Genomic DNA, 22,026 nt, shown 5'->3' with positions numbered 1-22,026 from the left:
ATGAGTGTAAGGATGCAAACAAACGAGGGAAAGAAGGTTAAACAGGTCAAGAACTAAACTATTAAACTTAATTACTAACCTTACTACCAGTGGAAAACTGACTGTACCACGATCCTGGAGTCTCTTTGTCCCAGGAGCTCATCTCCACCTGTGACCACAATGATCCACGTCACACATTGTAGTTAAAGTTTCATTTAAACTCTGTTTTCACACAGACAGATAAAAACACCTTTTTTTAAACCTGGGCGGCAAATTTCCTCAACATTACTGCTCTGACATCTTAGTTTTGTTATAAATGTTAAATAATTTTTTTTTCTTAGATAAAATGAGAAAATAGAAACCACCACAAACGCTTCGGAAACCCAAACATGTTGATTTAACCAAATTATTATGAGTTTAGTTAATAATAATGTTTTTTGGCAGAGTTGTTGTTTTTTCCAGATTGCTGGACTGACCGTGTTGACGTCCTTGCTCGGGTACAAACACGTCTCTCCAGCACTAAAGTTACAGAAGACCTTGAAGGAGTCTCTGGAGCAGCCCTGATTGGGGTCGATCCAGTACTCTCCTGCAGGGGGCGACAGAGAAAAGAGGTGGGAAAATGTAAAAGTCTGACTTTGACTCTTAAAGATGTTCATTCATCATCGTCCTGGTACTGATATAAGTGCCAGGATCAGCTGCCAGGTTTGTTTTGGGTTTTGTGGTTTGTTTCCGTTACCGTCTTTGAGGTCGGGCTGGCTGAGGTTCAGGTCCTGGCAGGTGCGCGCGGGGCTGTCCTGAGTGCCCATAGGGAAACGCATCGTCTCGATCTCTTGACGGAGGGAGTTGAGAGAGCCAAAGATCTCCTCCATGCCTTCGCTGCCCATCAGGAACTCTGTGCCGGCGGTGTCAGATGCCGGCATGTCAGGGTCAAACTCCGGCGCCAGCTGGCTGGCATCGATGGAGCGTTTGGACTTGGGACTCCTCTGGATGGGCAGCGGCTGAATGACCTCACCAGGTGGGCCCTGGGAAGCAAGTTTACATCATTAACTGCAGTTCAGAGAGCACATGGAGAAGATTTAAATGAAGAAAGGTGGAGTACTAACAGGAGGTCCAGGAGGTCCTTGTACTCCTTTTTCTCCCTTTGGTCCAGCTCCTCCCTAAATCCAGCAGGAAAAGGAAAGAAGCATTACATCATCACATCGATTCATCTTTGAATTTTACTGACACTGCACTCATGTTAGCGTGGTTACTCACAGATGAACCCTTAGCTCCTTTGATACCTTGAGGACCCTGGAAAAGATGTCAGACTTTAATAAAACGGCTTCAATGACAGGTTTGAGGAGCAGGAGGAGGAAGAATGACGTCATGTTCCTGAAATAAAACAGCACAAATACTTACAGGAAGACCAGGAGGACCAGCAGGGCCGAGGGGTCCGGTGCCTCCAGGAAGTCCCTGTGTTACAAGACATGAGAATCATTTCCATAAAAAAGAGTCAAATAAAATAAAGGTTTCACTGCCTGCTCTTCATCGTGTGACAGAGGTCAAACTTACGGTCTCTCCTTTGGGTCCAGAGGATCCCTGAGGCCCAGGAAGGCCTCGGTCTCCCTTCTCTCCCTGCTCTCCCGGAGGTCCGATGAGACCGATAAGACCTTGGTGACCCTTCTCTCCCTTGGCTCCGGGGTCTCCACGCAGGCCGGGCAAACCAGGCGGTCCCTGCAGGAGGAGAAGCAGAGAAAAGAAAAGAAGAGGACGAAAGCAGGAGGACAGACGAGAAGAGGAAAGATGGAGGATTAAAGAAGGCAGCAGGAGCAAAGTGCAGCGTGACGGAGCATCAAGTGCAAACTTTGTGTTTGCTCTTACCAAAGGTCCAGGCGGTCCTTTCTCTCCAGCAGCTCCTGGTAATCCTTGTCCACCCTGAAACACAATTATTAACACACTTAGTGAGTGAACAGCAACACATCAAACAACAAGTGTCTCACACACACACAGTGAATTTGTTTAGTTGCTGTTTGAATAAACCCAAAAATGACTGATACACTGAACTGACCACTGATCCTGGGAGTCCTCGAAGACCTTCGGTTCCTGGCTTTCCTGGTTGACCCTGAGGGCCGACAGGACCCGTCTTTCCTGGGGGACCGACTGCACCTGGATCTCCCTGTGAAGGGTGACGCCAAAGAAACGCGATTCAAAGATTCCTTCTTTGCATCAGTAAAAGTTATGCATCACAAAAATAAGATTGATAAGAATCTGAGAAAAACAGAGTTAATCATTTATTGTAGAATCATTATTAGAAATAAAGGGTCAGTAATCAGATGTAAACATAGTTTTGTCTTATCATCTGAGAGCTTATACTCACTGTGATCTGTGCAGATCATTTAGTAACTGAAGGACTCACCTTGGTTCCCTTCTCTCCCTGACGTCCCTCTGCTCCTCTTGCACCAGCAGGACCCTGACATGTAAATGAGGTAACAGTGCATCAGTGAACACAAGTGATAAGTGTGGGGAGTGAGTTGGAGGGTGGGGTGGGCTGCTTTTAACTATGTAAAGCACTTTGTGCTACATTTTTTCTGTATGAAAAGTGCTTTATAAATAAAGATTGATTGATTGATTGATAAAATACTGTATTCCTTCAAAGTTAATAAGCTTTCACTAAATCATAGGAATGAATTGTATTTTAAATAGAGGCCATTTAAATACGACTGCAGGAAAGAAACAGAATAAATGTTTGATGGTGTCCAGGATGCTGCGCTCAGGTTGGGTGTTTGGGTGATGATACTCTAAACATGACTGGTCAGTAAACACAACCTTATATGCTCAGGTAAATAAAAGGTCAAACTGCAAAACTCTGTGATTGTTTTCACCCTTTTTCAAAAGCTGGAAGCATTAAAAAATATTGGCTGCATGAAAAACTTGCTACTTAAGTGATTTTTCACAGCAGCAGGTTGCCATCAGACTGAGTGATCTTACCCTCTTTCCTGGGGGTCCAGGAGGTCCGTTCTCACCAGGAGGTCCGGGCGTGCCCTGCGATAGGAGGCAGAATGAAAAGATTGATCCCTTGAAAAATTATATAAATGAAACTTGTCTGTTTTGGATATTTACTAAAACAATATATGAAAGTAATGAGAAAGTGGCCACTTTCATGAGTATTTTATAAGTTTTTACTATTTCTTTTCCACATGGGTGAGGAGCTGGATCATTTCTAATCCTTCATTTCTGCATCTCTGCTTTTTTACTCACAGGTTCTCCTGCTTCTCCGTCCTCTCCTCTCTCTCCCTTGGCACCATCCTGGCCCTAAAAACAAAGACGATGATGTCAGAGGTTTTCTTTGGGTTGTTCGGTTCAGCACGAAGCTCAAACGTGCAGTGAAGAGGCTGAACTGAACTGTCGGCAGCTGTGGAGCCACATTTAACATCTCTGCAAATAAATAAACGTGAATCATTCAAAAACGACACTTACTCTGGGTCCAACCTCACCAGGGGGGCCGGGATCACCAGGGAAACCAACAGGACCCTGAAATTAATACAAAAAGATCAATGATTAAACACAGTAAAGAGATCGGTGCTCACTGATCTGTGCGGCAGTCTGTGTATGTTCTGGTGTGTCCGGTTCTCATACTGGGTTTCCTTTGGGCCCGTCGTCTCCTGGTCCTCCTCGTCCTCCGGCAGGTCCAGCAGTTCCAGGTTGGCCCGCCTCTCCCTTCTCTCCGCGCTCTCCACGAGGACCCTGTCCACAGAAGTACAGACCTCTTTGTTTGCTCATGGATGATATTTAGATATCAGCGACAGCATGACCTCCTGATGCATCGGCTCAAAAAAGCATTAAGATCACATCGTTCACCTTCTTTCCAGCCTCTCCTACGATTCCAGGTGGTCCGGCCTCACCGGGCTCTCCCTGTGGAACAAATATCACATATTTTAATCCAGTTTTTCTGTTTTTGGACACAAAGCTGTAAAAATATTCCTTCAGTACTGCACCTTCTCTCCAACAGCCCCAGGATTACCAATACCACCAGGAGGACCTTGAGGACCCTGAAAACAGACAAAAACTGATCAAATAATTTCCATCAACAGTTACTCGGAGGAAAAAGTATCAGATAATCTACTTTAATTAATGCTGAACATGAGTTTCATGAGAATTTAATCTGCTAAAATTAACTTGATGGAAAAGGAGCGAGTTTCACAGAGGTTCAGTAAAAGCTCCAAACACTCACATCAGCTCCGCTGGGTCCAGCAGGGCCCCGGGGTCCTGGAGGGCCTGGAGGACCCTGGAAACATAAAGAGGATTTGGTTATTATCATCATGTTATTTATTTTGTTGCATACGTCATTACCAGTTATTACAATATTCATGTGTTTGTGAAACTCACCATAGGTCCAACATCTCCCGTCTCTCCTTTCTCCCCAGATGGTCCTGGCAGTCCCTGCAGAGCAAAGGTCAAAGTTCTGGATTAGGAGCTTTGCACAAGAGCGATGCTCGAACTGCACGAGTATTTACATCAAATCCAACGTAAAGAAAGGAAGTGTTGCTGTTTTTTGACATTTTAAGGTTTTTACCTGGAGTCCGATGGGACCTGGGGCTCCTGGGAAGCCTCGGGTTCCCTCATCACCTTTAGCTCCGAAAGGACCCTGCTGCCCCCTCGGTCCAAGATCTCCATCAGCACCCTGCACCACAGAAGAAGAAGAACAAGGACAAAAGCAGGACATAAGAACAGTTAATGTGCTGTTCTCCTGACTGGATGGATCTAAACTAAAATCTGGAATAATCTTGTATATTCATCACATAACTACATTTTCATTTTAACAAGACCTTTATCAAATCTGTAAAGTAAAAACTGCAGCTATCATCAAATGCATGCACTTGAAATAAAAAGGAGTTTCTACTCACAGCTGGACCAGGCTGACCTACAGGACCGAGCGGCCCGGGTGGACCAGGAGGACCCTGCAAATAACCAGAAACAAGCACATGAACACAGAGAAACAACAATCATTAGGGGAGAAACAGCATTATTAGATCCTGATCGTTACCATCAGAGGTAAATATTAATCTCTGATTTAAGTCACTCACATGCTCTCCTTTGGCTCCTTTGGCGCCCTTCTGCCCAGGCTCTCCAACCTCACCCTGAAACAATAAATAAAATTCATTTTATTTTACGCTCTGAGCTATTTTGACTCTTGACACCTTCTGAGGTGAAACATTCACCCTGCAGCTTTCCAAGAATCTTAAGCTAAGGTGTGATCTCTGTTACTTAGAGTTACTGGCCTTGTCTCCGTCCTCGCCAGGAACTCCAGCTGTTCCAGCAGGGCCGGGCAGACCCACAGGACCCTGCACTCCGTCCCGACCTGCTGGGCCAATGGGCCCTTTCTCACCCTGAGCAGGAGAAAGAGAGAAATCAATAATTGATTTTCATCATTAGCTGGACAGACTAAATTTGATTAACACATCCGGAAGACTCACAGGGACTCCCTTCTCTCCAGCTGGTCCAGGTGGGCCCTGAGGGCCTGGTCTGCCAGGAGGTCCGATGGGTCCAGCAGTACCAGCTGGTCCCCGCTCACCAGGAGACCCCTAAGAAATACATGAGGTCAGCACCAACCACAGCAGGTTTTCATTAAGTGAATAATTCATTCTTAAGTTGGAAGAATGAGTAACAGATTTTAAAAGTTTTTAAAAGATTTCTATCTCCTAGTGAGAGACTTGAAAAATTAAACAAATACAATGATGGTTAACATCCAAACTCAGAGTACGCGCTGTTCTCTCCTCACTTAACTGAAAGATCCAGACTTGCATCCATTATTTCTGAACTATGAACATTTCTTTAAATGAGTTGTTTTTTAATATGAACAGAAACCTACAGCAGGTCCAGGAGGTCCAGCAGGTCCTTCGCCTCCCTTCAGTCCTCCACCACCCTGGAAGAAATGACCATGCAGGAATAATCAGGACTCTTATTCTAATGACTGAGATAAGAAATGTTTCTTAAACACCTGGATCCTGGCTTGATGACATATGCTGGATCATTTATACTCACAGGGGTTCCAGGAAGTCCTCTCTCTCCTGGGAAGCCTCTCAGTCCTGGAGGACCATCTTTTCCAGGCCGTCCTGTGGGTCCAGGGTCCCCCTTGGTGCCCTCTTTCCCTGAGGGACCAGGAAGCCCCTGCTCACCAGGTGGACCTAGAGGTCCGGGATGGCCACGCTCGCCCATGGGGCCGGTCTCTCCTGATGGGCCCTGGAAGATGGACATGGAGAGGGTTGAGAGAAGAAGAAAGCAATGATGGAAGGAAGAATGCAAAGCAGCAGGGTGTGAATATGGAGAAGTGAAGTGTGTAAGTTGGCTCGTGATGTGATTTACTGTAGCAGTAACAGTATGTGCACCACGATGAATGAACTCACCTGAGGTCCAACAACTCCAGGAGGCCCAGGTGGACCCATTTTACCTTGGAAACCCTGCAAGACACAAACTCAGTTAACAGTTTATCTAGAAAACACAGACGCTCAGATCTGAAAGGCAAAGACGTGTCCACTCACAACCATCATCACAGTCTGTGACTGAGATGAAGAAAAATCTGCTGTGATGACTTTTTTGTTTATTTGACACAAAACACAAATAATTCGTCTCCATAAATACAGATTCAAGCATCTCTGTGCATTAAATTTCACAGATCACTACTTAAATACTTCAGACAGACAGAAGACAGCAAAGCTGGGAGGAAGACATGCAGTCAGTGGTCTGGATTAAAACCCACATCTATGGATTAAGGCCTATGGGCCACCTGCTCCACTCAGTGAGCTCAGGTGGAGGCACCTCTAAGAAAGAAAAATAAATAAATAAAAAATACAAATTTAACTTACAACTTCTCCTCTCTGTCCGGGATGTCCTGGCAGGCCATCCTTTCCTGGTGGTCCCTGTAATAAAACAATAAACCAATTTTATCAAACTGTACAAAGTACCTCAGTTTTTTTATTAATAGCTCAGTGATATCACCCTGAATTTGTATCATTACTAAAATCAGTCTGTGAGGAACCGTAAATGAAAACGTTTACTTACAGGAGGTCCCTTTGGTCCGGGGAAACCATTGGCTCCCTGAGGTCCTGGCAATCCCTGAGAAATCACATGTGGTAAAGTAAGAACATTAAATATTTGACTCAAATTTAAAAGTAAGTTTTTCCAAGCAGGACACACTTCTGTGAACTTCAACACTCACCCTCTCTCCAAGAGGACCATGAGGTCCATCACTTCCTGAGGTTCCCTGACAGGAGCAATAAAAGAAGAATGAATTAAATACAAACTCTTCTTTTCTTTATTTAAATTATTTACAGGCAAAAATCAAAAGCAATAAATGTAAATGGCATCGAGGGTTTTTAGGCAAGTCTTGTTTAAAAAAAAAAAAATCCAGCTCTGACTTTTTTGTTCAAATATTTATATAAAGATGAGATACGAGTAATTTCTTTCACACATTCATGTAAAATATGAAGTGAAAACAGGATTCATCAGTAAATCACAGTGTGGGCAGTTTGTTTCAGGTGTGCAGACGAACCTTTGCTCCTGGTTTCCCCGTGGCCCCCCTCGGCCCTCTCTGCCCTCGGGGGCCCTGATGGTCAAAAACAGCACGTATAGTTAAGTTACTACGATGCACTCAAATCATATGAAGCAACAATTAAACAACTCTGAAAACTGTGTTTCTGCTGATCACCAGAGGTTACACTGATGATGGGTGATGTACTGATAGGTTATTCTTTAACGCTGTGAGCAGAGCAGCTTCTAAACCCTGAGCATAATAAACAGAAAAAGTACCGTCGGGCCTCTCTGTCCTCTCGGACCTGGTTTGCCGGAAGTACCCTGAAGAGAATCAGACAGACAGTTAACAGTAAACATTAGTTAACATTAGAACTTTTGTTATAACCTGAGAAATTTTATCCTTGTTAGGTTTAAATGTCTGAGTCTTCCACAGAGACGTCGTCTTACCCTTGTTCCCTTCTCGCCGTTTGAACCAGGGAATCCTGGGAATCCAAGAGATCCCTAAAAATAAACCAACATGTCAGGATCAGCTGTTCCATCAGGATCAACCACTGATTCAGTGCTAATGAAAGGCTTGTGCTTCTCTTACCTTTGGTCCTTGTCTTCCAGGATATCCAGGAACTCCAGGTACACCGAGTTTACCCTGGAAACAAACGATGACGTCATCAATCACAGCAGGTGTGACTGCGTTTTCTAACCTGCTCCACTACAAACCAGCTGGTTATGGCTGATTAATGCTGGCATGTAGGTGAGAAACCTGAGAAGCACTCAACATGATGCACAGGTGTAACAGTCACATTATCTTGTAATAAAGTTCATGTTATAAAGTTAAATGTCAGGTTTAATGGAGAAATTCACATCAATAAAACATAAAAAACTCCTCAAATATTTAGAAAAATTCAAATAAATACTTGTTTCAGATCCCAGGTACAGGTGAAATATAATTCTTACACAAGACTGCATAAAAGTATTAAATGATGGTCTGAATAATAAAAAATAATTACTTTTATGCAGTCTTGCTGTAATGAAACAGTTCATACCTTCTCACCAATCAGTCCAATAGCTCCAACCTCACCGGGGGGTCCAACACGACCCTTTGGCCCCTCCGGGCCGTCCTCTCCTCTGGGCCCTGATACTCCAATCTCTCCCTGTAAGAGATCAGAGTGGAAACACAGCTGTGAGATTAAATCTGTGCTGTACACAAAGCAATAACTCAGAGCAAATATTAACATGGGTTAGATTAAAAATCTGGACCATCCAGTCCTTCATTCAGCCATCTAGTGTTACATTAAAGAACCAGCCAACTGACCAATCAGCTGCTTCGTTATTCAGACTTTACCCTCTCTCCCTTGACACCGAAATCTCCTTTAATTCCCGGGAAGCCGTCTTCTCCCTGGCAACAAAAACAAATAAAAACACAATGAATAGATGTACATGACACCAACCTTGTTTTTAATTATAAAATGCAGTCACATGATATCTCCGTTTTCCTTTTTTAATCACCAAATGTTCACATTAACACGATTTTATTGTGTAAACGTGATATTTATTCATTTACCTTCTCTCCTTTGTGGCCTTTCAGGCCGCGGATGCCTTGTTCTCCCTGTGATCACAACAATTTCATAATCAAATCATTTGCATTCTAATAAATCACATTTAAAAAAATGTCTTTGCTAATTTGTTTTACGACACATTAAAAATTAAGTGCAGTGACCTTGACGCCCCGAGGACCAGGATAGCCGATAGCTCCCTGAGGACCGTTAGGACCCTGCAGACCAAAGAAAGCAGGTTTACAGCACAACACACACACTGTGGTAACTACGACCACAAGGACAAACCTAACAGAGGTTACAGGTCTCCTGTTAGGATGGATAATAATAGTAATATGAATGAAGTAATATAAAGTGATGGAGTTATGGCACCCACATGGTTTCCCTTGGTGCCAGGAGGCCCCTCCTTTCCTGGGTGACCCTGTGACATGAAAACAGAGAGTTTAAGGCTTAGAAACGACATCACCCAGCTTTAGGTGGTTCAACTTAATAAACGATATAAAGAAAGACAAACATACAGGAGGCCCATCAGCTCCAGGCATTCCTGGGAGACCTGGTTTTCCTGTGGGACCCTGGAGAAGGAGACAAAGTGTATATAAGGTCAATAAATGCTCCTTATTTGAAACGTCTCATATCTGCATGAAGCACACTTTTCTGCTTCGTCGCTGACGAGCACGACAGACTCACATGGTTCAAGTGTGAACGAGAGAAAAGTGCACTGATACAGAGAACGAGTGTTATTTTATAAGACTCAGAGTGCTGATTCCACTGCTCGGTGGGGAAAGTGTTGATGTAAATGAGGTAAGGCTGCACAATTTCACTTTAGTTTCAGAGATATTCATGCTGTCACTGTCACAGCTGGAGTGTCTGTGGGTCACAGCTGTATGTGGTTGTCGGGTTATATGAGAGTGACTGCAGTCTTCATGCAGGCAGCTGTGTGCTGTACTGTGTGTGCAAGAGGTAAACCCTGCACTTCATATCAAACTTAATTTAGAAGATTCATTTTTAAGTGGAATAGCATAAGATCGTCATCTCTGACAATAACCATCATATTTTCACCTTTGTGAGATGTGTGAATTTGATTGGTTACTATAATTCTTAAACATCCAATAGACTCCTGCTGTAACAGGTGTTTAAAGATCTCTTCCTGACAACAGCACATCCTACTCTCTTTGTTTACTTTCTCGGTGTCGTCACTGCAGTATTTAAATGTCAGAGTTGGAGAATAGAGTTGAATAATGCAATGAATTAATAATATTCCAACTATTATATGACTGTTTATTGTTGAATACTTGTTTAGAGCCAACATTCATTATGTAAATGTACTTTAAATAGAGTATGATGAATATCTAAGGTCTTACTTTCTCTCCTGGGGGTCCGATGGCCCCCTGAGGTCCCGGCATTCCCTGCAAAAACCCCCAAAACACCGCGTGACCTTTAATCAGTTTATGTAATTATTACAATTTGAGCATTAATCTTTCCTTTTATCTTTGTGTGCATGTTCCTGCATAGCTATTCCCATACATTATCACGTATCAGGTACGTGATAATGACCAGGTGTTCTCTCTCTCACCTGAGTTCCTGGGGTTCCCTGCTGACCTGGAGGTCCTGGCTCACCTTGGGGACCCTGAGAGACAGAAACAGAAGAGGAGAGAATAACAATCAGCACAGGGCAAAGTGAAGGAAAGAGGAGGAAGAGAGAATCTGTCAGAAACTAGCTAAAAGAAAAGTTTTGTGTTAACATTATGAGTTCTGATCTTAAATGTTCAAATACACACGATAACAGGATAACATGGAAACTGTTACTGACCAAGCTTCCTTTGGAACCGTGGGGTCCATCGTTTCCTCGAACACCCTGAGAGAAGATCGAGAGGAAGAAATTAAAAACGATTCCCCATAAATGTCTAAATGTCAGCTTCTAGTCAAAGCATCCAGGGAACAGGAACTGAAAACATCATCTCTGGTGCTTTGCTCAGCATCACTCATAGAAAACGAAACATCTTGATGTTGATGCAGGTTTGTCTTTGTGGGCATTTTCCTATTTAAAGTGCAGTCGGCTAATTTTACACAAGTCTTTGGAAAAAAGTGCACAGAGTATTTGTCTGAAAGCGCTGGTTTGTACTTAAACATGTTATAAAATTTCAAAACAAATGTGAGAGTGTAAGGTAATAAAAAGTGTTTACTGTGTTTAACATTACATATTTAAAATCTGTAAGAAAAATACATGGAACAAAAACACTGATGTTCCTGCTTCTGTCATATTAAACTGATGGAATAAACTTCCCTTAAAGCTAAAACTTTACTTTAGCAGAACAAGCAGAAAGTTTAAATATATCATGCATTCATTTTTTTACATGTTGGTATGTTTTGAGGAGGCTGTGGGAACATCACATGTTCATTTTTAGATTTGGGATGAAACCAGGTTACTGGCTGTTGGTTCAGGTGGTGCTGTGGGTGCTCAGTGGTCAGAGTGGGGTAAAACAATGCAGCCAAAATAACAGCAGAAGGCTGGGCGTGAAATCGCTTCTACTCACAGGAGGTCCGGGGATTCCTGGAGGACCTTTGGGTCCAAGCAAACCACGAGGTCCCTGCAAACACACAAGGACACACAGGCGTCATGCAAACCAAGATCATTCACTCACACATACTATTGTTTTTAATGGAAATGAAAGGAAAAACATAAAGAAAGAGAACTTATAAATATATAAAGTATAAATACAGAATGAGCTATTTAAAGAGGTAATCTGCATTCTCCTTCTTTATCAAATCTAAAAGACAACTAGCTGCATAAAAAACACAACTCCCTATTTCAGTGATTCTAAAAGCACGTTGGCTCCTCCTCCATCTTTGTGTTACTGCACTACATTATTAATTACAGTAAAGATCCCTAAAATATCATAAAGGTGTGATGATTATGAAACAACAGGTGCAAAGGTGACCTTGTTATGTGAGATATAAAAACAGAGGCATGTATTTTGGGAGACCATTTAAAACACAGACAATAAAAGCACGAGTAGAATATAAATAGAAAATAGTGGGAGGTGTAGAATCAGCTGGGCTGTGACTGAAACACTCACTGGTTCACCTGGGAGACCCCTGGGTCCAACGTCTCCATCATCTCCCTGCAAACACAGAAGAAGCACGTTATGGATGAAAAGATGCTGATCAGCAGTGACACAATATCTGGATGTAATAATATTCGCAGATCTACGTACCCGCTCTCCGTCCTCTCCTGGGCCCCCTGGTGGTCCCAGTGGTCCAGAGTCACCCTAATAAAATATAAGGATGAAGCAGATGTAAATAAATGATTCTCCAGCGGTAATAAAGATTATAACTGAAAAACAATCATTGTTTTTGAGTTTGTTGGACGTACCCTGTGTCCTTTATCACCAGGCAGACCAGGAAGACCATCGAAACCACGGTCGCCCTGTGATAGACACAGACATAAACATTACTATTATCTCACTGTAGAAAGTAGAAATGCATCAGAAACAATCTCAATACAATAACAATGAGCACACAGCTGAGGCCTCAGGATCCATGAGAAAGACTTTGATACAGCTGAATAATCAGGGAGAACAAACTGACTGTGTCGAGGTTTTGGCACCAAAATGACACCAGTATTTAAATTTTAATATCAATTCTTATTGGACCAATAAAAAAGCTACAGAGACAGGGTGGAGGCTTCAGGCTGGTGGTGTTTAAATAAAGGCAGTGAGGGTACCTTAGTTCCAGGCTCTCCTGGCATTCCTCTGGCACCATCAGCTCCAGCACGGCCCTGCGAGGAGCAGAGGAAGAACATGTTTAAGTGAACCTACGTTTAAAGACAGCTTAAACAGGAGCACAGGTGAGCATCTGGATGGACAAAAACTGGCTTTTAGAGGTTTTAAAACTTTCTGGTGACAGCCTGAACTGCAGGCCTGAAACGACACCTACTCTCATAAAACTTAAAAAATAAAATTTACAACGACAAGTGATACACACATCTTGATAAGAATGTCAGCTGTTCATACTCACTCTTCTTCCTGCTTTGCCTGGAGGGCCCATCATACCGTGGGGTCCCCTTGGACCCTGAAAATAAACCAGGGGCCCGTCAGAAGTGCCAGTTATAACTGTGATCTCACAGACATGAGCTGAAAAGGTTCACTTAGAACACAATACAGGAGTAATAATAATAAAGTCATTAATAATTTTACACACAGCTGTTGTTATTTACCTGAGGACCGGGGTCTCCAAGCTCTCCCTTCAAACCAGTACTTCCTGGATTTCCCTGAAAGAGACTCAATCGTCTCAGTCTCATTTTACTAATGACGATGTCATATACACTTAGAGAACAGACCGATTATTATGATCCAAATGAAAGGTAGCATACCAGGGGTCCAGGGCGTCCGGTGAATCCCATTGGTCCAGGAGGCCCCTTCAGAGCCATCTACAGAAAACACGACAGCTGCTTATAGCAGTGATTCAGGAAGAAACTCTGTTTGCATATTTATGTTCCCTGGATAAGATCATCGTCTTAACGTTCACAGAATACATCATCTCTGTTCTGTGTTCTCTTACTGACCACATTAAAGTCTTATTTTGATTCTGAGTTTTCATAACATAAATAGAAAAACGAAATAATTAACAAAGTGCAGTTTTAATAAAATATTGGAGACAATGTCATTTCACAAAAGGTGACAATACCAGGGCGAAACAAAGCATCATAGATAGAAAAGCTGAAATAAAAACTCATATCTGACCCTGGCTTGGGATAAGATGGCTGCAGCCTGAGCCTCCTGTGCAGAAACGACCGGCCCCTTGTCTCCTCCACTCTGCCCGAAGCGGAACTGCAAACACAGAACGAACATTCAGACTCAGACTTGATCTGTGACAGTGACGCAGGAATTACTCTAACATATATATATAAAAAACAAGGAATAAACATTTGAATAAACAAACAACTCAACATCTGAGAGCATTCCTATAGACTGTAGCTGTGTTCAATGAGGAAAACCCGAAATAATCCAACTTTGAAAGACCCAAATCTCAATGCTTATAAAAAACCAACACCGACAATAAAGAGTTAAAACACATTCAGATCTGGTTTAAACAAAACATTTGCCCAAATATGACTCATATTTATAGCTATTCTGATAGTTTCCATAATCAGTAAAGGCTGAAAGGTTAAAGGTGACTTACAGGCAGCATGAGTGAAGTTCCAGGAGGTCCAGGAACCCCATCAGCTCCAGGAAGACCAGGCCTACCAGGAGTGCCCTGCAGGATATCAGAGGGGCAACGGTGAGTCGGCCAGTATAAGAATTTAAAAACATAATCAATTCAGCTCCTTTTGTATAGCACATGTGTAACACACAGATTCAGATGCATGCCTACAAACCTTCAGATAAAGGAAAAATACTCACCCTCTCTCCGGGGTCACCGACAGAACCAGGAGGTCCAGAAGATCCAGGAGGTCCAGTGGGACCCTGCCAGATAAAAATTAAGAGTTTAAATATTTGTCGACAGAAAGTGAGGATTTATTTTTTAAGATGGAGAAAAATAATATTAACTTACAGCAGGTCCCTCAGGTCCTGGAGGTCCTTCAATCAGCATCCCCTGCAAAATCCAAAATAAAGTAAAAAGACAGACAGACAAAGCCTCAGACGTCCTCTTAATGTCTACTCCATTAATCCTCTAATGAGCAACACTTCAGAACGTTTCTTAACTGGCCTCACAAGCTACAGCGCCACAAATATCTTTGTAAAGGTAAATGTGTATAACTACAAGGTTAACTGGCCACTTTGTTAGGTACACAGGTCCAGCTGCTTGTTAACACAAACATCAAATCAGTGGTCTGAAAAAGAGAAAATATCCAGCGAGCGCAGTTCTCTGGGAGAAGATGCCTCAATGATGTCAGAAGTCAGAGGATAAGGACTGCTTCAAACTGACAGCAGGCACAGAAAACTCAATTAATCACCAGTTACAACCAAAGCATCACTGAATGCAAACTGTGTTGAACCCTGAACAGATGAGCAGACCAGGCTGTGCTCCTGTGAGCTCAGAACAGGAAACTACAATCAAAACTGGACAACTGGAAAAATGTTGCCTGGTCTGATGACAATGCAGGAAGATGAAGCACAGAGCTCAGATTTCCTCAAACTGTTTTTTTTTTTGGATAAGACAGTGAGTTTACTGTATTCACATGATCTCCACAGCCACCAGACCTCAGTCCAACAGAGCACAGAGGATGTGCATTACAGATGTGCAAATCTGCAGCAGCTGTGTGACGCTATCATCACCAGAGTCTCTGAGGAATGTTTCCAGCACCTTGCTGAATCTAAAGAATTAAGGAAGTCCAAACTGTCTGTAACAAGCAGCTCCTAACAAAATAATTGGTGAGTGTATTTCTTGGATTACTGTGAAGAGCAGGATAGTAAGGGGAAGGTTGCCAGTGCAATTCCCTGTAGCTTCTGGTAAAACACCCCCCCCTCCCAAAACACCCGGTCAGGTAAAACTGTTGAATTGACTCACAGGCTCCAAGACAGCAGGCTCGCCCTTTTCTCCTTTCTGGCCTCTAACAGCAGCCTGAGGAAAACACACATGCAGTCAATAACAAGTACGTACACACACACGAGGCAGAAAAAGTGTGCACAAAGTCACTGAAAGCAGATTTCAGTGTTTTGACTGCATGCACTGACACATGTGTCAAACATTATCGTACTAGAGTTGATAAAAGAGTAAAATAAAATGAAAACCTGCTCTGCTTGAATTAAAGTGTAAGTTTGTATCCAAATACCATTGATTCAGCAGCTCTCCAAACTGTTGGTCCATGACTTACAGACGTATTTATGCACAGATACAGAATCCTCTGAGCTGGGCACCAAAATACAAAGACATATACTCAAAACGACATTCAGGGCAAAAGATCACCTCTGAATGCCTCTTTATGGAGCATATGTGACAGTATAAGTTACTGTAAGGCTCAATACACACACTGTAAATTAAAACCCATTTCAACCACTGCTGTGATAACTTTGCCTTGAAATGCATTCGCTGTCCGTTTCTCTGTGACTGACTGAGTTTGCAAGCTATAAAACGGAGACTGTGAACAAATTTTACATGAATGTCGTCCACTCTGAATTCACGGTTTGGTGAATGATGGTTGATGCATCCAGTCTGGATAGCTGAGATTTCTAAACTCCTTAACTCCATGTTTGAGGATCATCTCTGTGCCAGTTCTCAAAGCAATGTTCAGTGTTTGAATTCAAATTAGCAAATTAGCTACCAAAACATCAGTAGCTGAATTAATGTAAGGCTTAATGTAAGATAATCTCTCTCTGCAGTGCAAACTCAAACAAGTCACGTGACGGGACACTGAATGCAATTTCACGATACTTTGTAGAGCTGGTTGAAATGTTTTTTGTGTTTTTGCCTCTGAAGCAAAGCGACTTACGCCTCCCTCGTCTGTCACAGCGGACAGGGCGGGGCCAATGTTGCCATCAACCTCTGCAGTCTCTGGTGATGGTTCATTGTAGTCTCTGTAGTTATAGTCGTACTCCTTAAGGCCCACGTCCCCAGTCTCATACTCCTCAGTGAAGAGCTCTTCTCCAGTACCGCCCGCCTTGGCGGCGTCTACCTCTTCTCCCACCAGTGCTGGCTCCACCTGAGGCTGCGACGAGTTTATCGTAGCCACAGCGGGATGGATGGAGGGGCACGAGAGAATGATTCAAGTAAAGGAAAAGAAAAGGTGCAGAAAGAACGAGGAGAATAGTCAAAGAGAGGGGGAGAGGTGTGCAGGACGGGGAAATGTTCAGGGTGGAATTGAAATAAAGAATGAGAGGAAAGCAGCGGTGGAAGAGGAGCATACAGAAAAAAGTGAGTCTTACCTTTTATAAATAAACAGTCACAGAGGGAGAGAACACAAACAGACATCTGGCAGACCGTACAGGCTACAGGCGATCGGGTTTATCCTGGAAACCCTAACTCTTCCATTAATCATCTGAAGTTTAGTTTATTCTGGAATAATTTCACCAAAGCTTTTTAACATCAGCCCTCGTGATGACCGGTGATCAAATACGTTCTCACAATTGTAAAAGTTTGAGAAGTAAAAACACTTTTAATGGTGATGTTTGCATCGTACGTGCACACACAGAACTGATGTTAAACACTTTGTGAAGACGAGCTGCTACGCAAAGCAAAAACTATGTTATTTCTTTCTTTTTTTTTACTTACCATGTAAGTTTAATAACAAACAAGAATCCAGTGAATTTACTGCACAGTTTTCTAATATAAAAAAATCCACATTGCATTAATATATCTGACACACCCTCCCTGATAATTATGAATAATGTCGGTATTTGGTTTCTAAATCATATCCTGGTAAAAAACGCAGCAAAAATAGAAACTGGAAAACAAAACAAAATCAAAAATGTGATGAATCTGCAAATCATCTAGATCTTTAGTACAGTTAGATTTTCTCTCAAACAAGAATGCATTTAATTCATCTTTTTTTGCTGAGGTTCAAAGCACACATCAAATATTCTCATGTGGATCCTGTTTTCACAAGATTCTTGTTCTTATGTCAAGATAATGACAATGATGGATCTCGAGATGAGAACAAAACGGGACTCTTGCTGTTAGGAAAAACGGGAACCGCGTAAAAATATCTGACGGTACACTCGGATGATTGCGGTGCATTCTGTTTTGAAAGAGGTTTTTCTTATGTCTTGTCACGTGACATCGATGCCAACAAAACAGTGATGAGTGGTTAGAAAAGTAAACGGAGAAACAAAGAGCTTAAACTACTTTGTTACACTACAAAGACTGGGCTCACCACCACACAGGAATCACATCCTCCTCTCCCTCAGAGGTTTTATTAAAACCACTCGTCTTCTTTTTGTCTCTGCGTGTTTATTTTCAGCTTTGCTGTTGGTAGATTTCTAATTCATATGTGAAGTTTAAGCTGTTCTGTGGACTCTAGCTTGACCTGATGTGTGTTTCTGATAAGTGTGTCATCTTCTTTTTACCTGTACAGCGTTTTCTTCTTGTCCAACCACCTCACCCTCTGGCTGTGTGAAGGTCTCCTCATAGTAATAATCGGTCTCTGTAGGGGTGTGGCCAGCCTCAGAATATTCAGTGTCTACATCCTAATTGGTCAAGTGGACAGGAAGTGGGGGAGCAGGGAGGAAGTAAGCAAATTCGATTGAGAGAGTGTGGTTAGTTCAAAGTCTGCTTCTGGTTCATGATGAGTTAAAAGAAGAAATGAGACATGAAACTGTGGTTGGCAAAGGCAAAGAGCTTTTTAGCTGCAACTCACATCTTTAAAGTTTAAAGAACCATTTTTGAAAAGAAATTTCAGGTCGTTTCAGAATCTCAGTGACTATAAATGTTGCCTTACGCAAGATTTAGAGAGTCATTGAGATAACTGTAGTGAGATTTCTTTTCGTTTCTTCGCTGAACCATTTTTGCTTTTTAAAGCTCACAAGCCAAGACTTAAGAAAGGGTGAAATATGATCGTATTGGTGGTAGAACTGAGAGCTTCTAGCCATCCCATCAGGTGAAAACATCATAACATGATGCTCTGGGATGAACTAGTTTCACCTCAGGATGAGACAACAGTGAAACAACCCCATTTAACAGCCTCACAGAACACGATTCAGTGAAGTCAATCACTGCTTTCCACAGCATGGAACATTTACTGAAATTCTGATTTTAAGCAAAGCATAATGGAAAGTTCTGTGAAGCTGCTTTACTCACATGAGATACAAAATATGACAGCAGACAGGGAGACGGAGATCAGGGAGAAAACACAGGTACGCAAAAAACAACCAAAACATAGAGAGGACAGAGTGACAGGGAGGTCTGATGTGTTGCAAGTGTGTAAAATATGATAGTATGTGTTGCATTTATGTGCCATAGCAATCCATGCTCATTCATTAGACCCGTATGTTAAAGGTTTCCCCGGAAAGAAAGAAACAGAGGGCTGGAGTGCGTTTATGTTCTGACATCCAGTTTCAGCAGCTTGAAGGTAGGAGTGAAGTAAAGAACAGTGAAACCGTTCGATTAGCCATGCTTCCCTTTGCACCGCTGTACCATATCATATGTGGAAGCTGGTGTGATCATGGAGATCATATGATATATGAACAGACAGCTTGGTATGAACCAGCTTCCATTCTGAAGGCCAGATTTTGCATCATCGAGGATTTGCATCAAAATTACTGAAAGTTCAAAGAATTCACAAAAGAAAGCAGGAAAAAAAAGAGGTTTCATAAAACTTTTGCTGCAGATCCTGGATGATGGAAAGATCTGGAAAAGAGATTGGAAAGATGGGACATACGACCCAGGCTGTTCCAACCCAAACATCGGCCTCCTGCTGTACCTGCTGATAACGGTTGGTAACTTTCTTCGGTGGGACTCCAGTTCCGCTCAGCGCTGTGTTGCCAAACGGTGGGAAAGGTTTGTGCGATTTTATATCCGGCACTTTGTTGACTCTTGTGGGTCTGGCTGGAGTCGGTCGGACTGGGGCAGATGTTGCCACTGACTTCGTCGGGGGGGAATCCCTGACGAAGTTATTCCCCCGTTTGCTCACTGGGGGGACTTTGGTCACAGCTTTAACGTCTTTGACGTCTGCCTTGCTTTGGGTTTTTACTTTTGGAGCTTTGGTGGCTGCAGATTTTGTAGGTCCTGGTTTTGATGCTTTGGTGGGTTTAGGTGCCTTGGTGGCTTTGACCACAGTTGTTTGAATTTTTGTTGTAGTTTTGTGGTTGCCATTAGCCTTAGCCCCACCATTGCTGTTACCTTTTGCTTTAACATCAGTGGCCGTTTTGCCGTTTCCATTGGCTTTCTTCTCTGTTGTGGCTTTTCCATTGCTGCTAGCCTTCGAGGTAACAGGAGCTTTCTTCTCAGCTACAACCTTACCATTGCCATTTCCATTTACTTTGACCTGAGGTGTTGGTTTGGCTCCAGTTGTAGCTTTTGCATTACCATTTGCTTTCTTCACAGCGCCAGTTTTGCCATTGCCATTCTTCACTGGGGCAGCTGTGGGCTTAGATTTGGTTGGTTTGATTTTAGACAGGAGGACGTCTGCTGCAGTGGGCTTTGCTTTGGAGGACTTGGAAGCTTTGGTGGGAATAGGCGGCTTGATGACGAGTTTATATGATCCAGACTTGACGGGCTTAGCTGGAGTGGGCTTGGATTTTACAAGTGTGGGTTTAGCAGGTGCTGTTTTTTCAGTGACTGCCTTCTTCTAATAGCCGTGATTATTGTTTGGTTGAGATGTTATTTTGTATGTAAACGTGAATATGGACAAAGACAATGAAAGAGAGTAGAAGATGACAAAGATACACGGAGATGGGGAGGGGGATGAAAAGCACAAACAAGGGATGACAGAAGGAGAGAGAAAGACAAGAACGCATGTTTTGAGAAACAATGACATAAAGATGGCTAAGGCTCGGATGATTTACTGAGACTGTACAGGCATTACTGGATACAGCACAGAAGTACACTGACACCACTTAAGCATTAAAAATGGAATTTACACCAAGATGGCCAAACAATATGAAATATTTCATGTCTATGAACCAATTTATTTGAGTTTGTTTTTGCTGATCTCTCCAATAATGCCATTCCCAATACTAAATAACAAAGCAGCATCTTCGTGCTAATAAGAACTGAGGCTGTGGTTTGGCAGAGGCACTGAGAGCGTGATGGGGCAGGTAAAGCTGGCTGCAAAACACTCACACATACACACACAGGTACACGCAAACATACATAACGCTGATACCAAACCTGCTGTGTTGTGATTAATGCACCAAGCAAACTGTAAGAGAAGGCTGCTGCAGTTTAGTCATGCAAAAGAAGTTGCAGGGACGGCGGTCTGGCATGCAAATGCGTGTTAGTCACATAAAACCACAATGTGTAAAGTTGTGTAGATCAATGACTCTAACCACCATGCTGCTACAATAAAATACATGCAAATCAAAACTGTATTCACAAACAATCGCCTACAAAAATACGTTATGAAGAGAAAACAGAGGAATATACCCTCCTCACAAAGGTCAGGGGAACAACCATGAATGCATTTACTAACACAATCACGTGCACTGACATTCTCGTATTTACACAGACGTTGATGTAGAAACTTTTGGTGCAGAAGCACAGTAGGTGCATGCGGTAACATCCTCCCAGACAATGAAGTAATCATGCAAAACAGTAACAGGACATCAAAGACTGTGTGTGTCATTAAACTCCATGTAGTGAGCGATCACAGGAAAGCTTCTGTAAGTGAAATAAGCTGATTACCCAATGTATGACAAACCACACCTAGTATCTGGTAACATGACAAACATGAAATCCACTGCATCTGTAATCTAACATGTAATCACTGTAATCCAAGAATTTTAAATATCTTAACGCTCTCTTAAAGTCCAGTTTATATGATTATGAAATCATATAAATATCAACTTTATCTCACAGCAATTCATTCAAAAATCTCCCTTTGAAGGTGTTTGACATCATTTGTAACCTAAATAAAACAACACAGCTGCACCCTCACTGCCCCAGTGCCCCCACCTGGCCACATGTGAACACACAACATATATGACAACATGTAAATGACAAAAATAATCCTGTGTGATGGGGATGGAGGTAATCACATGTCTGCATTAACGAGAGAAGCTGATGTAATAAAACAAAAAGGGGGTGTGGAGTAATGAGCGCAGAGCGAGAGAGGCAAAAATAAAACAAATAATTTATCGTGTAAGAAAATTTCGATTACATCCCAGCACTTGTAAACCTAATAATACAGGATGGATTATGAGCCAGTTATGGTTTAAATGCCTCTCTCTCCCTCTCATTCTCCCTCCCTTCCACAAACCCTGCTCGTGTTTTCCTTCACTCTCGCTCCCTCTTTACCTGTTGGTTGGGGGCCCCAGGTTGGGGAGAGGGGGTCGCGGAGGAGGAGGCAATGCCTGTTGTTTCCTCATAATAATAAGGGTATTCATGGTCATCC

The 22,026-nt window shown here is 42.6% G+C and overlaps 2 protein-coding genes across 2 annotated transcripts in view; one reads left to right on the top strand and one right to left on the bottom strand.

Moving 5' to 3' along the window:
* Positions 1–22,026, top strand: part of LOC146643209 (uncharacterized) — a 239,886-nt gene that overhangs the window by 118,208 nt on the left and 99,652 nt on the right. The gene's annotated exons all lie outside the window — the stretch shown is intronic.
* col11a2 (collagen, type XI, alpha 2) overlaps positions 1–22,026 on the bottom strand; it is a 41,165-nt gene that overhangs the window by 3,055 nt on the left and 16,084 nt on the right. Inside the window, exons 6-63 of the mRNA XM_085395128.1 lie at positions 19,396–20,262; positions 18,044–18,163; positions 16,471–16,686; positions 15,549–15,602; positions 14,592–14,633; positions 14,441–14,503; positions 14,220–14,294; positions 13,781–13,867; positions 13,411–13,467; positions 13,255–13,308; positions 13,056–13,109; positions 12,763–12,816; positions 12,412–12,465; positions 12,254–12,307; positions 12,116–12,160; positions 11,573–11,626; positions 10,849–10,893; positions 10,612–10,665; positions 10,400–10,444; positions 9,557–9,610; positions 9,415–9,459; positions 9,203–9,256; positions 9,047–9,091; positions 8,828–8,881; positions 8,529–8,636; positions 8,078–8,131; positions 7,936–7,989; positions 7,765–7,809; positions 7,508–7,561; positions 7,175–7,219; positions 7,018–7,071; positions 6,822–6,875; positions 6,363–6,416; positions 6,001–6,198; positions 5,828–5,881; positions 5,433–5,540; positions 5,238–5,345; positions 5,043–5,096; positions 4,863–4,916; positions 4,532–4,639; positions 4,345–4,398; positions 4,190–4,243; positions 3,954–4,007; positions 3,817–3,870; positions 3,595–3,702; positions 3,436–3,489; positions 3,217–3,270; positions 2,947–3,000; positions 2,375–2,428; positions 2,027–2,134; positions 1,840–1,893; positions 1,531–1,692; positions 1,378–1,431; positions 1,234–1,269; positions 1,083–1,136; positions 716–1,001; positions 456–565; positions 80–148 (exon numbers count right to left, since the gene is read on the bottom strand). Coding sequence (XP_085251254.1) covers positions 80–148; positions 456–565; positions 716–1,001; positions 1,083–1,136; positions 1,234–1,269; positions 1,378–1,431; positions 1,531–1,692; positions 1,840–1,893; positions 2,027–2,134; positions 2,375–2,428; positions 2,947–3,000; positions 3,217–3,270; positions 3,436–3,489; positions 3,595–3,702; positions 3,817–3,870; positions 3,954–4,007; positions 4,190–4,243; positions 4,345–4,398; positions 4,532–4,639; positions 4,863–4,916; positions 5,043–5,096; positions 5,238–5,345; positions 5,433–5,540; positions 5,828–5,881; positions 6,001–6,198; positions 6,363–6,416; positions 6,822–6,875; positions 7,018–7,071; positions 7,175–7,219; positions 7,508–7,561; positions 7,765–7,809; positions 7,936–7,989; positions 8,078–8,131; positions 8,529–8,636; positions 8,828–8,881; positions 9,047–9,091; positions 9,203–9,256; positions 9,415–9,459; positions 9,557–9,610; positions 10,400–10,444; positions 10,612–10,665; positions 10,849–10,893; positions 11,573–11,626; positions 12,116–12,160; positions 12,254–12,307; positions 12,412–12,465; positions 12,763–12,816; positions 13,056–13,109; positions 13,255–13,308; positions 13,411–13,467; positions 13,781–13,867; positions 14,220–14,294; positions 14,441–14,503; positions 14,592–14,633; positions 15,549–15,602; positions 16,471–16,686; positions 18,044–18,163; positions 19,396–20,262 — 5,025 coding nt within the window. The remainder of the gene's footprint in view (positions 1–79; positions 149–455; positions 566–715; positions 1,002–1,082; positions 1,137–1,233; positions 1,270–1,377; positions 1,432–1,530; positions 1,693–1,839; positions 1,894–2,026; positions 2,135–2,374; positions 2,429–2,946; positions 3,001–3,216; positions 3,271–3,435; positions 3,490–3,594; positions 3,703–3,816; positions 3,871–3,953; positions 4,008–4,189; positions 4,244–4,344; positions 4,399–4,531; positions 4,640–4,862; positions 4,917–5,042; positions 5,097–5,237; positions 5,346–5,432; positions 5,541–5,827; positions 5,882–6,000; positions 6,199–6,362; positions 6,417–6,821; positions 6,876–7,017; positions 7,072–7,174; positions 7,220–7,507; positions 7,562–7,764; positions 7,810–7,935; positions 7,990–8,077; positions 8,132–8,528; positions 8,637–8,827; positions 8,882–9,046; positions 9,092–9,202; positions 9,257–9,414; positions 9,460–9,556; positions 9,611–10,399; positions 10,445–10,611; positions 10,666–10,848; positions 10,894–11,572; positions 11,627–12,115; positions 12,161–12,253; positions 12,308–12,411; positions 12,466–12,762; positions 12,817–13,055; positions 13,110–13,254; positions 13,309–13,410; positions 13,468–13,780; positions 13,868–14,219; positions 14,295–14,440; positions 14,504–14,591; positions 14,634–15,548; positions 15,603–16,470; positions 16,687–18,043; positions 18,164–19,395; positions 20,263–22,026) is intronic.

This window comes from Rhamphochromis longiceps, linkage group LG22 (genome assembly GCF_057381845.1).
Source record: "Rhamphochromis longiceps isolate RC_006_pf linkage group LG22, R_longiceps_female_GT1.1, whole genome shotgun sequence".
NCBI lineage: Eukaryota > Metazoa > Chordata > Actinopteri > Cichliformes > Cichlidae > Rhamphochromis > Rhamphochromis longiceps.
Note: the sequence above shows the minus strand (reverse complement) of the source record. Positions and strands in the feature narration are given on the sequence as shown.